This window comes from Equus asinus, chromosome 1, assembly GCF_041296235.1.
Source record: "Equus asinus isolate D_3611 breed Donkey chromosome 1, EquAss-T2T_v2, whole genome shotgun sequence".
NCBI classification, from domain to species: domain Eukaryota; kingdom Metazoa; phylum Chordata; class Mammalia; order Perissodactyla; family Equidae; genus Equus; species Equus asinus.
In genome coordinates this window covers 146,692,690-146,708,895 of record NC_091790.1, presented here as the reverse complement: position 1 = coordinate 146,708,895, position 16,206 = coordinate 146,692,690, and the positions used below count along the sequence as shown (strand labels likewise).

General features: G+C 33.6%; 1 protein-coding gene across 6 annotated transcripts in view; it reads left to right on the top strand.

The window, feature by feature from the left end:
• The window catches only part of DGKB (diacylglycerol kinase beta), a 685,277-nt gene that overhangs the window by 507,449 nt on the left and 161,622 nt on the right, over positions 1-16,206 (top strand). For all 6 annotated transcript variants that reach the window (XM_044766591.2, XM_070509328.1, XM_070509320.1 and 3 more), the window contains one exon: positions 6,826-7,021. In XM_044766591.2, coding sequence (XP_044622526.1) covers positions 6,826-7,021 — 196 coding nt within the window. The remainder of the gene's footprint in view (positions 1-6,825; positions 7,022-16,206) is intronic.

Genomic DNA, 16,206 nt, shown 5'->3' with positions numbered 1-16,206 from the left:
GACATTTGAATGAAAGCAAATGTGTAAAACATTGATTTGAAAGTTATAAATGATAAATTTGAGTGATTTTGTTTCACAGAGCTTTACATCTTCTAGAAAAACTAGTTAGAATGTTCCCCCAAGAAATCTGGGCAACTAGAACTAAGTTATTCTTCTTAGGGTTGTGTTTCTACATGCCCTCCAAGTCTGGCTTCCCAGATCTGCATTTACTGGCTTATTCAGGAAACCACTTCAATAGCATTTATAAATCAGAACCAGCGCTGTGCACTCCGTACTCTATTGTTGCATATCTAGAAATATTGCTATAATTTTACATATCTGTCTCAATTTTGAAACTTGGTGTGTATGTGTGTATATGTGTTTGTGTGTATGGATGGTAATGCAAAATCAGCTTCTCTACTCACTTTTTAATGAATCCAGTCTATCATATTAGCAGAATGCGCCTTTCCACCCTCAAGGTTACTTTATAATTAAATATAACAAAAACAGCAATTTGGAAATTTGATTCTGTTTGCTGTTGCTTCCTATTTGGCCTAAAATTATTCCAAATGTGGTTTGAGAATATATAACAGAGAATGAAACCACTTCAGTACAAGAGTACCTCAAGTAATGGATGTATGTTTTATCTGCAGCTTCTTCAAAACAAATCATTTGCTGTGTGACTCTTTATTTTACATTTCTCTTTCATATAGGAAGCTTTTCCCAAAAGGATGAATATTTGGAATGATATGAATATCATAGATAATAGTCGATAGTGATAATAGCTAAGATTTGCCTATTATTAACTATACATTGGGCTTGGCGCTAAGCAATGTACATACATTATCAAGATTTAAGTCTTTGTCAAAATCCTGTGAATAAGAGAGATTCTATCCTTTCTCCACTACAGAGATGAGCAGATAGGCATTTTTTTTAATAATTTAAGAAAAACAAAAATTATACTGCTGCCAAAGTGTTTAAATCTAAGGAAACAAATCATTGGAAAATATATATAAATACTGCGTCAAGAACTGATTTTATTTTGTAGATTGTTACCTAAGCACTTTGTCTTCCAAGTCTTTCTTTCATATTATTATACTTTCTTTCTTTCTTTTTTTTTTTTTTTTTTGCTTGTTGATTCATCACCTTGTTTGGCTTTGTACTTTTTTCTTTTTTTTTTGCTAAGATGTCTTCCTTCATTAAGAGAGGTATAAGGGGCCAGCCCGGTGGCACAGTGGGTAAGTTTGCAGGTTCCACTTTGGTGGCCTAGGGTTCACCAGTTCGGATCCTGCGTGTGGACCAATGCACTGCTTGTCAAGCCATGCTGTGGTAGGCATCCTACTTATAAAGTAGAGGAAGATGGGCATGAATGTTAGCTCAGGGCCAGCCTTCTTCAGCAAAAAGAGGAGGATTGGCAGCAGATGTTAGCTCAGGGCTAATCTTTATCAAAACAAACCAAAAAAAAAAAGAGAGAGAGAGGTATCAGTTTCATTCAAACATAAGGATGCATATTTGTAACCAAATGAAAACCACTTGGGACCAAATGAAGCCATAATGAAACCCAAACTGTCAATCAACGAGTTATTTTATGTTTTATGGCCAAATTGCCTTTACAACCAATTAGTTGTGCAGTGAAAATGTTTGTGGCAAAACTACTTGCGGCAAAGATGCGTATGGTGAAAATACCTAAAACCATTATCTATATATAACATATATATAATATGCATATACATGACAAGAGAAAGAGAGATTAACAAAGTTGAAGTTTTTAATTTTAAGAATTTCAATTATCTTTGTTACAAAAGACAAAGTAATAAAAAATAAAATGAAAAGCTTTATAATTACAGTATACTATATTACAAGCAAAATTTGGGACAAAGATGTGTCCCTAAGAATCTCAGGTCAACATCTGGGATTGAAGTTCACGGATTTTTATTTTGCTCCAGGTACCAGACAAAGTCTGTGAGAGTAAAATAGCCCATTTTCCAAAGCATTTCAGTCTTTTGCTAGTCAGTGAGACTGGGAAGAGTGGTAAGTTTCAAGGTCACCAATTTCTATCACAAAATACTGAGAGCTGTCTTACTGATTAAGTAGTTCTATAAAACCTAAATGATCTCAATAATTAACAAACAGCAAGAAGAGTGTCGAGGACACAAACTAAATTAGCAGGACCAGAAAAGACTGCTATTGCCCAGTAACCTGGAAAGCACAGAGCTCCTAAAGGCAATAGAACAGACTTTCCCAGCTTAGCTTGTGCCCACCTGTATCAAAATCACCCTGTACAGGCATTTTAGAGGGCCATAGCCTAGTTTTAGTCCTACCAAAACACTATTTTAGGATGGGAGAAATGAAACTTGTGAATAGATTTTTTTTTTAGACCACTTTACTTGAGACACGGTTGACATACCAAAAACTGTACATATTTATTGTGTCTACTTGATGAGTTTGGAGATAAGTATATACCTGTGAAACCATCACCATAATCAATGCCATTAACATATCCATCACCTCCAAAAGTTTCTTCCTGCTGTCCTTGTGTGTGTGTGTGAGAGAGAGAGAGAGAGAGATAGAGAGAGATAAGAACAAATAAAGATCTACTCTCTCTTCTAAAGCTTCCAAGTGGTTTCATTTGTTTGTTTGCAATGAAGTTCCAGAAGCAAAGATGAAGGGAGGTGGTAAAAATGTGGACCTCATCAAAGATGATCATAGGAAACAAAAGGTGGACTCATTAAGTCCAAAACAAAAAATAACTCTTTATTCCAGGAAAGAACAAGAAAGGCGGTGGGCGTGAGGTATAGCGTTATCATTTCATTAGGAAAAATATATCATAATTTTTCTTAGTGAGGAGAGTGAAGCTGAAATGAGATAGGTAAAAGGAGAGTGAATGACTGAAAGGTGAAAATTCTCTTTCGAGTTTACCAGAAGTTATTTTTAATAAGGTAACATTTGGTAAGAATTCTATTATTCCAAGATTAGTTTCTAGATTTCACTGTATCTGCTAGAAAGGAAAAATATGTAAAATTAAACTGGTTTTCTGTGAATACTTATGGCTCATGCTTGATATCTTGAACCAGCAATGTTATTGTTATTATCAAAGTGTTCAACAACTGCGTGTGCGGGCCCATGGTTCCAGTCTCGAATTTCGCTGTTTTCTGGGTTTGCCCCCGTCTTCCTCTCGCTTACCTGCTGTCTTTCATTCCATTCTGAAAGATGTCTTGTGATTATCCACAATCAGCACTTCCATCACCCTCTCTGGACTGCCAGCTAATACTAAAACCACCAAAAAGGCATGTTCTGAGCACCTATATCACACTGTGTTTTATAGATAAAACTTACCAATGCTTCTCAAAAAACATGGAGTTTAATCACTGGCAAAATGTAGAGTACCACAGCCTTCAAATATCAGAAGAGATATTATTAAGCCATTTATGTATAGGTGTCTATTTTAATTTGTAGGTTTGCTACAGTAGTTTTCTGTAAAAAACATAAATAATTTTGTCTCATGCATTACATATGAATTTGCAGAAACACTTCGGAAAGCAGGCTTAGATAAGTCATTTACTCCACGTTACTTTGTAAAATGAGCAAAGCAATGTATTTATGTTTCATTGAGTAAAATTATGAATAATTTTTATCTGCCCTGGGCATAGAATTAGACTCAGCATGGAAAAAATATTTACAGTTTATCATGAACTGTTACTTAGATTTATTATCCACACGTACAGCTCTCCAAAGTTCTTCATGTTTTGAATTTTCCTCTCAAATGACATATTAACTGAATCTGAAATACTAGATTCACATATAAAAGCTTGTCTTTAACACCTCTGTATAATATGGCACAGGGTCTATCTGTAAACTAGAATTAAAACACTTTGGCAGAAAATTGTAAACCTTCTTTTCTTTTAGGCAAATTTGTCTCTGGAATGAAATCTTCCATTTTAAAACTGAAAAGGGTGGACAACAGCATCAGAGCATTGCGCTCCGCAAATAGCTCCCACAGTACTATATGTTAACGACCTTTTCTCTACATAATAAAAATATTCAGGATTTATTGACTAGCCGAGGCTGTTAGCTTTTAAGCTTTTATATTCTTTTCCTCTGTAGCTACCTTTTTAAAAATCATAAATCTTCAAAACGGATGAAAATATTATCTGACACAGTATTATAACTTGTTTCTATTTCATAGCCTTCACCTCAGCTTTTATTTCCATGCACTCAGCTGGTGTGCTCCAATCCCTGGGCTCCATCAGAACCAGCGCTGAAATTTTCCAGACTAATGAACATAATGTTAAAGCAAACAGAGGAAGGTAGCTTGGGGTCAAGAACTAGTGGAAACAACTCATTAATAAATAGCAATTTATGTAAGTACGTTGTCCTGTTCTCATAGGATCCACAATGTTCTTCGTCAGTCCTTCTTTGGGATTTCTTGAGGATTTTTTTCACTTTTCAGAGAGCTACTTATTCTGTTTCCTTAAAACCACACGTGACAAGACTCCGAAGAGTGAAAACATGAATAATAGTATACACTGATGTTTTTCAGTTGTCACGTGGAACTCCCCTAGTTCAATTAAAAAAAAAAGGCCTATTTGCAACATGCTCTCCTTTTCTGCAGATGAACAAAGAAATACTCCTTCACTAATTCTGAAAGTAACTTGTCACAGTGGGGTTCTAAGGCCTAGTCAAATAATTGTCTTAGTGTACTACCCGCTGTGTTCAATATTGAGTGAAAATGGAAGCCGGGCCCCAACTCCAGCTTATTTCACAATTCTTCTGTTATTTAAATGATTTTAGTCAGTTTGGGGGAAGCCAGACCTTTATAAATTAACAGCAGGGAAATACCAAAGGTGTCAGATTGCATATTTATCATCTTTTTCGTGTAATACTTAAATATGTATTAAGAAGTGACTGACATAAATTAGGCAGATTTCAGAAGCCACAGGCCGTGGCTTGTAGAGGACCCCCTTCTGCTTGACATTTCATCCTTGTCAAAGATCAAATTATTTTAATTTAGGCTGCAAATTATAAGGAATGAAGACTTCTTTGTGGGAATTCCCTGTGGTAATCTGACTTTTGTTGTTACTGCTGCTTGTCAGTGTGCAAAAGATATAATATGCATGCAAATAAGGTTAAAAAATATGTACTATCTAATTATCCAGCCAGTACATTCCACTTGAAGACAGTGGGAGGCCTGACACACAGTATGTGTTTGATTCATTGAGGCCTGCAGGGTATTTACACAAGATTACTTTTAATTATGAAATTAATATCTGTTTATCTAGAATATATGGCAGTAAGTGAGTATACACATGAGCAGAATTCTTTAGTAAAAAGAAATCATCTTAATTTAATACGTGAAAAGGAGGAAAGAATCACTTGTTTCTAGGGGGAAAAAAAGGCAGCATCCAGAGCTTGGTTTCACCCTCATTGAAACAAATTGAATGAAAACTTGGCACTTTCTCTAGAATTTGTTTCTAGCCTTGCCAAGTAGGCTCAAGATGAGTTGCTTTATTTCACTGTTTTTATATTGTAGTGAACAAGATGCAGTCTTAGATTCAGTATGGTGAGGCAAATGTGGGAAGAGAGAGCTTTGGTTTTTGTTTTTATCATTTTGGGGGTGCATTATCTCTTTTAGTTTCAAAAATCATGATTGCCATGAGAAAGACAGAATGACGAATAGTATCTGTGTTTTTTCTGTAACAAGACACAGCAAATAAAGCAACCCCAGTGCAGATGTACTTCAATTTATGAAATGCGTATCCCTAACAAAGCTTTCTGTAAAACAAAGTGTTACAGGTTCACATCTCTTCTCATATTGACTTATATTTGAAAACGAGAGAACAATATCTGGGATAGATTTATAATAACTACCATTTTAGAAAGCTCAAAGCAAATGAATAAATAATAATTCCAAAAATATTGCTATATTAGCAATATATAGCCTTGTCACTCTACACACGTCAGTCAGTGGAAATGAATTGAAAATTCAAAAACTTAAAAAGTGACCTCTCTGAATACGGGACAGCATTGCTTGTTAGCAAGTTCCATATTTTTCATAATCAAAAGTGTGTTTTGTCACCAGACAAACAAAAATATCTGGCTGACTAATCATTCATGTTGTTCAATCTATTGTTACAGCAGCTATAATGTAACATGGGTTGGAGGTTGCGTGATTTACTGCAATCTTGGCATTTCCCTCATTCCACCTGCGTGGTCCTCCAGATTCGTTTAGACAACTGTGCTTCTCATTACCATTGACACTCTGCTTGGAACTTAACCTAGTCGGAGAAACCATCCTTGGTCATTCCAATGTAATTCAGATCTCTTTGAGTTGCTATTATGTACTTTTGTTTTTTTGAAAATGTCTTAAACTATTTCTTTCTCTGCCCAAAAAAGTGAGACTGTGAATTATGAATTGTTTCTTTACTTTCCCCCCATAGTGCTTTGCAGTGTGTCCTAAATAGAGGCAATCGTTAAAATTTCTGCCTGAAATTTGACCAAACGTCCCAGAATCATCCTCTTTGTAACGCATTGGAAGTTTGCAGCTGTTTATATACACAGACACTGAAGAGTGTCCCTCCCTAAGGTTTTCTGTAAACAAAGACACACCAGTGATTTAATCTGATCATTTTTAAGGACTATTAATGGTAACTGGTTAGTGTTAGTGGCTGCTTTATCTTTTATATTGACATTTAGGGTAACCATTCAAGTGTTCTTGAAAAGTTTATTTAGAAATGGCAATATTATGGATTTAAAAGCTCTTATTAAAAGATAAGGGAATGCTAAAGAAATTAAGGAAAGAAAGATGAAACATCTTAGTGTTTCTGTTCTTTTCTCTTTGCTGATCAGTGTGACGGGGTGCAGATAGACTTAATAAACATCTCTCTGGAAGGAATTGCTATTTTGAATATACCGAGCATGCATGGAGGATCCAATCTCTGGGGAGAGTCTAAGAAAAGGCGAAGCCATCGCCGAATAGAGAAAAAAGGGTCTGACAAAAGGACCACACTCACAGATGCCAAAGAGTTGAAGTTTGCAAGTCAAGGTAAGCTTTCTAACGCTTACTTGTTAAGTTGCTTCGTAATCTGCTTTCAAACTACATTAAAGTGAAAGAGTTTTCCATTACACTTTAGTTTATGTATTTATGCAGTTGTATTTTTCATATTATCAGATATACATGTGCAATTAAGTTATATTATAATAAATTCTAAAATCATGTATGAACTGGCTATATTTTTTATAATTTTTTTTCTTCTTTATTCCCTTCTTTGAATAGAACTTTCCCCACAGAAAATAAAATACATGTGGGTATTTAGTGGCTAATAATATAGGATATATTGTACATTACGTTCTGGGCTATGAGTGTCTTGCTCAGGATGTTTGAGTTGCTGTAACAAGGGCCTAGTTAAGTTTTTTTCTAACGTTGTATTGCAAGATTCTTTATTCTTGGCTTTCTTCAGTCAGGATGTGACATTGAAGCTATCTTACACTAAGCTATTGTTCTAAGTACCATATATAATAGCATGTTTAAATATCCCACAATAAATTTTGGTTACCTACAGCTATTTTTCCAGAAATGTAATAACAACAAGTAGGAGACCTGGAAAACAGAGGGCAAAGGACTAACAAAATAGGATAGAATAGCTATGGATCAGAATTTTCAACTCCATTATAATATAATCCACACTAATTCTTATTGACAGATTTTATAAACAAAGCCATCAAATTGGTAGTATTTTAAAAATTAATCCTGTTCCAATAATTTATGTATATTATCCATAATATTTCTTTTGTGTTCCAGAACCTACCTAATACCATTGTTGGCATTCAGAGAGCCAAGAAAACATATGGCTCAGCTCAGTGTAGCAAAGATAAAATATGAAGAGATTACAGCCTTATGGGCCTAATAAAAATAAATAAATATATTTTTAAATAAATAATTATGAGGGTGGTGGTAGGCTTGATGGTGGTGGGAAATAGCTTTATGTTTTGGTGGTATGTGGTGACTTGTATTATATGGAATTTGGTGGCCATGAGGATGACAAAGATTGATAGAGAAAGTGTTAGGTATCCTCATGAAAGAAGTACTTATGATAACCTGCCAGTGACAAAAGGTTTTGACGCCCCTTAAATATATAGGCAATCCTAAAGAGATAACTCCTGAACAGTAACGTAATTTAGTACCAGCAAGATGACGCCAGATAAATTAAAATGCTTTCTGCTCAGAATGAATATAACTGTTTGAAAACATGGAGGAAAATGGTTTTTTGAAGGAGAAATACATAGAAAAAAGGAGTAGATTTGTGATATATTAATTTAAAAATGAGAGGAGTTAGGTATAATTACTAATTTCCAGGAATTATTGACATTAATATTACATTTATGTTTAATGTAAGATTACTAGATTTCTAAGATTAATAAAAAAATTCTAGGTATTAAAATTAGTTCCAAGACCATACTAAGATCAAATTTAAAAATCTTCTTCTCTCCCTAGGGAAGCAATGAGTACATAGATATTACATAGCAATGTAGCCTATATAATTAAAAAAAGTTTTACATACATTACATATATATATATATATATATATAGTAGTTTCCAGGTTTATTTTTCTGTTTGGTCACTACATACCAATACTTGGCATGTCCTTTTCATGTAGACATTCCAGATATGTATCTAGATTGATTCTCAATGCTCAGCTGCCAACTATGTTTGCCCACTGAGCTACTGAAGTTTATAAGACTCATGGCTGTGCCCTACCAGGACAAGTGTCTGTACACCTCTCATGGAGCTACTGCAGACATGCCATTTGCTGGCCTCACGCATCTCTCTTTGTATGGTTTTTTCAGGAATCCACCTTTGGAATAAAACATAGACAAATCAGCCAGAAGTATTGTCACAGACTCTCAGTGCCCATAACTGTAGGAAAGGGTCTCTCTTCCCATTCTGTCTTCTTGTTTTCTACTGTGGAACTCTTAGGACCAAGTTTCCATAAACTTGGGAAAGAAAATAAGTGGAAACCTATCGGTTTTGTGACTTAGGAATATGATTTTTTTCAATACAGACATGGAGAAAAACAGTAAGAATCAGAGTTTTTGAGGGCCGCTGTATGAGCAATAGCGGAAACATGTTCATAACTGATTCAGCTCAATTTTTTCTTGCCTCTCTTAACTGACTATGCTTGTAGCTTGGGTTTAAATTTAGTCAAAGATAAGTATAATTTCACTGCTAAAGATGACTTTATCTATAGCTGAATATAAAAAAATAGACTATTATATATTCATCACTTTCCTTTTTATTAATTTTATCAAGAAAACTTTTTTCATTTTGATGTATTTTGTAAGAGAAAAGCCAAAAATACCTCAAAATACTTCTAGGTTTTGATTTCACATTTATTCTGTCAATTCTTAAATGTCATACCTAATAGTAAGAAGTGAAATTTACTACTTAAAATACCTGCATTTCCTGAATGGTAAATATTTCTAATGTTTGATTTTGTTTTTAATTTCTTGAGACAAAAACAACAGTAGTACTAAATGTGAGGGTCAGTCAGTATTTTTAATCTAAATATATTTTGAAATTTACATAAAATGATTACTAGTATTGACTTTAAAATGAAATATGGGAAATATAATTCTAGGGCAACATGTTTCTTTAACCCAGATTCAAATTAATATCTTTACTCTTAGAAAATATATAAATAAAGAAATGAAAAATTTAATAATGTAACTTTCTTCTTTTTCAGGAAGCACTTTCTTTAAATATTAACTAACAACTTTTCTGATAAGCGTTTGTAAAAAGTCTGAAGTTGAACCTAAGTTTTTACTATATTGGAATGGATGTTGTTTTCATAACTTCAGGAAGCTTTTGGTGGTAGGGGGAGTGTGGGGGAAGCATACATAACTAGATTCTTGTAACAAAATATTTTATTTAGTAGAAAGATTTAAATTAAAACAAAGTTTGCAAGTTGTTTTTAATTTAAAAATATATCACAGACCAAAGGTACAAGATCAGGGTGGGGACATTAAATCCTCATTTATATTATGCTGTGTGTGATCTGGGACTCCTTCACAATTAATTTGCTTACAATCTTTGAGAACACTTACAGAATAAGATTAGACTATCTTCAATTATTAAATTCACTAGTTAGAAATTTTATGGTTGATGTAACTCAAGTTGACCAAAATTATAAGTACTTCTTTTAATTATATTATTGTTCCAGCAAAATATTTTAAAACAGTTGGATGCAATTCTGAAACGCAGTCACACTCAGACTCATCTAATTCAGTAGATATTTTCTTTTGGGTTTGTCTTTTTTTTTTTGGTAAGCTTTTTCAAGAAAAATACAAGTGAGTGTATTATGTATAGACGGTATGGTCTTCAAGCAAAACTGTAAAGTAGGTCTTCAGTGCTCTGAGCCTTAATATTCAGTCTTTCCCATTTCTTATAGTTGTTGAGTTCATCTTTCTACTTCCCTCTCTTTCTGAATTAAATCCAAGCCTCAGGAAGATGTCTAATAAATTCATTCACATTAATGTATAAATGACTAATTGCAGGTGAAAGTAGAGGTATTTGCATTTTAAAAGAAATAAAGGCCTTCAGCTAAACCATTATTTTTCAAACTCTGTTCCATTGAGTTATAGCTGCAATTCTTCAGAGGTTCTGTAAAAACCTGGTTCAAATGCATTATTGCCGTTAATTAGAACAATTAAAAAAAAACCTATAGTAAAAACACACTAACGGGGCTGGCCCAGTGGTACAGTAGTTAAGTTAGCGCACTCCGCTTCAGTGGCCCAGGGTTTGCAGGTTTGGATCCCCAGCATGGACCTAGCACCATTCATCAAGCCACACCATGGCAGTGTCCCACATGAAATAGAGAAAGATTGCCACAGACGTTAGCTCAGGGTCAATCTTCCTCACATAAAAGAGAAAAAAACCACACTAATGTGTATATTCTCTACAATCATTTTGTAGTAATAATTCTCAGGTCATTAAATTGTGTTGCTGGATGAAAACAACTTCCTCTCTCCCTCCTTCTCCTCCTCTTCCTCTTCTTCCTTCTTGGTCAATTGACAATTGATGGATATACCAATAGATGTGTGGAAAGATAGATATGCATATTCACACACATACTTATATACATATACACATATAAATAAATAAATATTTGATGAGGATACTTGTATAAATGGGTACAGTACCACCATGATGCATGTGAATTGCCTGCAGTTAAAAGGCTTGCAAACTCAAGTAACTTTGTTTGGCATAGGCAATAAACAGTGCACGACAATCAATGGAAGTGAAAACAAAGTGACAATGCCAACATTTTAAACGAAAATAGAAATCACTTTTTAGAAAATTTTTTGCTTAAAAAGAAATTGCATTAACTAACTCCTGAGTATAACTGGCTTGTACTAGTTATTACTAGTACTAGTATAGTGCACTATATCAAGTGCACTTTTATCAGAGATTTGTGATATAAACATGCTCACAACTGCTGCTAAACAGCCAGCAATGAAATTGAAACAAAGTTTTGGCTAAGTATGTTGAATAACATAAATTCGACTAATTGAAACTTCAAGTGAACATTTGAACCAGATAGCAAGTTATCATCATATCATAAATTTGTGTTGACAAAGTTGGAAAACTATTAAAAAAGACACCTTTGGAAAGTATTTTTTAACCAAACAGTGAGGACCTCTCAAGTAATGTGGGCAGTTTTCAGTTATTCTAATGGTTTTAGCTTTGAAGACACGAGTCCAACTATTCCACTTTCTTCTAATGGAGTCAGGATGGTGCAAGATGGCCAAGTGAGATGTAAAAAGTTCATATCATGTACAATTACATATCTGTCTCGATCAGGATATTCTCAATACCACACAACCAAAACAAAATGCAAAAATCAACGAAAAATAGGATGTCTATGACCCTGCAGCTGTCTTCATCAAAATAACTCCATTATTCTCATAGATTGACTGTATTGAAAGTGTTAGCAATCTGAACCTTTAAAATATTTTTGTGCAAATAAAATTCTAATTTTCTCTTTTATTTACTAGTTTTTAAAATGTTGCTTCATTTGCAAGAAAAAAAAGAGAAAGATTGACTACTTTAAAAAGTTTGAAAACCACTGAGCAAAAGTGGTTACATTCAAACCATACAGTTTCAAATGTTTGCCAGAAACTGAGGGAGGTACGAGAGGGAGCAGCTGGACTTCCTGCTTGAAACCTCATTAACTAGGTGACTGTCTTACCCCACATGTGGATACACGTAGCCAGGTACCCGTCATACAAAAGTTTATTTTAAAAACTAATTGAGGTATGATATCATCCATGAAATTTTCAGTGATTTCAATCCCATTTACCAATGCTAATTCTTTTATTTGGGCAGAATTTCCCGAAGTGCAACATGCATTCCACTGATGGAAAATTAAAATGGTTTAAGCAATACGGATGAACATTTTAAAGTTAAATTGTTTGTATTTACTATTACAGTTGATTCTTCTTTATGGTAAGAGATGATGGGGTTTTTTTTTTTTTTTTGAACTTATAAGTGTAATCTAAATTTTACTTTTGAAATAAATCCGTTTAAGTAAAAATAGGGTAAAAACCTAAACTAAATAATAATAAAGGAAGTACCTGGCTACAGCAAAAATTGTGAAGACAGGACAAGAAAGACTATAGTTTAGACAACTGTACTAGGCTAATATTGCAGCTTCCACCACCTCATATCATTTGCTTAGCCCCAAGTGTGAATACTTAAACATTATTTTTATTCTTCACATCTTGCATAAAGTTTACGATGTATCAGTTCCCCAAGAACAAGCTTTTCCATGTACTTTATACTACTCACACCCCCATCCTAGCCTATTTATGTCTGTGCTCTGTACTAGGGAAGACTAAAACTCTTATTTTTCTTAGGAGCCAGAGGGGAAAGACTTTGTATCTGATTGGCTGTCAAGGAATCTTTCTACAGCAAGTGACTTTATTATTTTTTTTTAAGGTCTCAGAAAGTAGGAAGGAAAAAGTCAATACAAACCAAATTGATCAAAGAATAAATGAATAGACGTCTATGAAAGCTTGGCAAAACTTAAATTTCTTTTGCCTCTGAAGATAGATAAGGTTATTGGCTCCGATGTCTCTGTCTTCAAAATGGGGTTGGTGAATTCTGGAAGAGTGAAGATTAATCTGTGTGTGCTGTGAATTGTATTACCTGGATAATTGCACAAAGAGCATTTAAATAGTAAGACTCCAACACTTTCTATACCTTTTAAAAGTCATATTTATCTGAAAGTTGATAGTAATGGACATTTGTCATCCATTATTATCAATTTTTTTAGACATTTCTATGGGTTATTTAGGGTAATTTAGAAGGCAGTGTTTTCAGTTGTCTAAATATAACTGCAATATTCATTTTAGAACTGTAGATGATGTATTTGGCATTCGAACACCAGCAAGCGGAACAATTTCCAAGCATTTAAATTCAGTGATTAAATCAATTAAATTTAGAAACAAGAAAAGGATTTCATGCTGCATTATTACACCTGGATGTTAAAATTGTTGAGAAAAGAGCATGGCATTTGGGGTGTTGTATGTCAAAAAAATATATGTATGTACTGATATCATGAAAATTTCATTGGTTGAAAATAGATAGATTCAAACATTTGCTATCTAGTAACCTTTAAGGAGATGTCTCAAAATGAGTTCCTAATTGTATGTTTTTAAACTTCCTCCTTGGAAATTTTCAAGCAATGGGTGATGCAAATAATAGCATGCACTTAATAAAGCTGTCTAAATATCAAAATACTATTTGCAATTGAAGATTGAATCATATACCTGGATATCTTACTGTGATGACTCGCTATTTTTTTATAAAAGGCATGCTTTATGCTTTATAAATAATAGTCAAAGAAAAAAGACTATAAGATGTAATCCTTGTATGTAAAAATTCAAACGTGTTTTCAAAATATAAGACTATATAGTCTTATCATTGGACTATAAAAGGATATAATTATGAAGAAGCATTTATGAAATTTCTATTTGTAATGGCACTATAAAAACTTGACAGAAACTGCTAGCTTCCTAGAAATTTGAAAAGCAGGAACCATAACTATCAATAAATTAATATTTTAGGAACAACTGAAACATTAGATGGTGATCATTAGAATATTCTATGTAGCTTTTGGTGTTATATAAAATACCTTTTTGAGGCTACTATTATTGCCCTTTTCTCCATGTTCAACAGTCAAATTTTCAAACTCAGACGTGCAGTATAATTCTAGAAACAAAATCTGACATGGCTGTAATTCTAGGACTTCTTGTAGTAAAAATGGTAAGACCATAAAATCATTTTGGATATAATATAACAGATAAGTAGTTATTCAAACAGGAAAGTGGCGTTTTCAATATATATAAATGAGATCCTTGCTATTAAGGATTTATTCTTGAAAACAAATTGAAATGAGGAAAATGAAGAAAATCTGAAAAAGGTGGGTAGAAATGGAAGAACAAGGGCAACTTGCTTTCACCTAATGATTCTGGGAAAATTTGAGAAAAAGGAGTTTTTAGTAGCAGTTGCATTTTGAAAAATATATCAATTTTATATAAATCAATTTAATAGATGCAAGGGAAAAAGGAAAGGGATTTGTTTACTTGAGTTTCTAAATTAAAGCTCAGCTGTTACCTTCTCTGGCGGAGAGGCAGGCTACCTCCTTTATTTTCAAAATGCTCGTGCTGTTTGGAAACCTTCTACATTTCTAGCTAGTGATTTTAATTATAATTTCAGAGAGCGATGGAAAATATAAATGCTTTAACGGGCCGTTTTCTCTACAATGTTGATGTCTAATATCAGTTATAGAACACCCATCTTCCTTGTGTCTGTGACGGTGTACCCAGTCCTGAGTCTGTTGAAAATAATGACGTCATCCACCCAGGCTAAGGTACTATTATAAGTTTAAGTAAATTAACTTAAGCATTGGTGGAAATAGAAAAGCATATTTCCATTTAAATAAATATTGGCTGATTATATAAGCCTCAACTAACTAAATAATGCGTGTAGAGCATGCTTTCAAATAGTAATCACAGAAAGTTTCCAAATATGAGGCCATTCATAGAAGCTTCCTAAATATAAAGCCCTACAGTAATCTTTCCATCTGTGGGTAATGATTTGAGGCTCATGGAATAGATGCGTCCAGGGAATTTAAAATAATTTTTCCAATAATCAAAACATAGGACAATAAGGGGAAATATTTTTTTAAATAGTAAACATGAAAAAACTATCAAAAAGATATGAAATCAGCTGCATAAATTGTTAAACATAAGTGATGGTTCTATTCTTTTTTCTATTGTTAATAAAAAACGTTTTCTTTGCCATCAAGATAGAAAACAATAACCAAGGAAAACTATAACCTTATTGAGAACAAAACTTCAATTGCTCCATCTTGTGGAATGACATCTCATTTAGAGATTTCAAGTCATACCAGGAGAGATATTGGACTCTTATTTTACCCCTCTTTATTTATAAGTATTTTTTTTCCGCTTTACCTTAATGAATATAGGGGAACCGCCACAAACTAGCACCTGATTCTCGCACATGTTTATCTAACTACCAAAGAGTGCAGGGGGTCCAACAGAGAGCAGAAAGACATGTTTCTTGAAAGAGTCATATCGCACCATCTACTTAGTTACCTTTGAGCTGTTTGACTTTGACTTAATCAAAGCAACTAACCACTGGAGTTCCATTGCCATCAATTTAGTTTTCACGAATATAGTCTTTTATTTTATAGAGCTTGTTAACATATAAATGGTAGCTTCTTGGATGGTATCCAGCCAACTCTGTTTTTGTGGAAATTGATTCATATAGGTCACCATTCCCTCCACACTGAGTAATTATTCTCCTGGCTTAATAAAAATAATTCTATTGTTCTCCCTTTATAAACTGTAGATTCATAAACTGAGGATTGTTTTTGGTGTCTGTTTTAGGCAGTGTCTATTGGCTGCTATATACTACAGCTATTAATCAGAGCATGCTAAAGATTGAGGCCTGAATGTTATAGGGCGACAGTCATTTGAAATAAGACTAAAAATCTCCATGGATAAACATGACTAATTTAAATGAGCCCCAGGGAGCTTTTTTGAGAAAGTTCAAACGCCTGATGAATGCTGCACTGTTATTCTAATTATCCATAATATGGCACAAAATAACAATCTCATTTCATCCTTTTATTTACAAAGCTG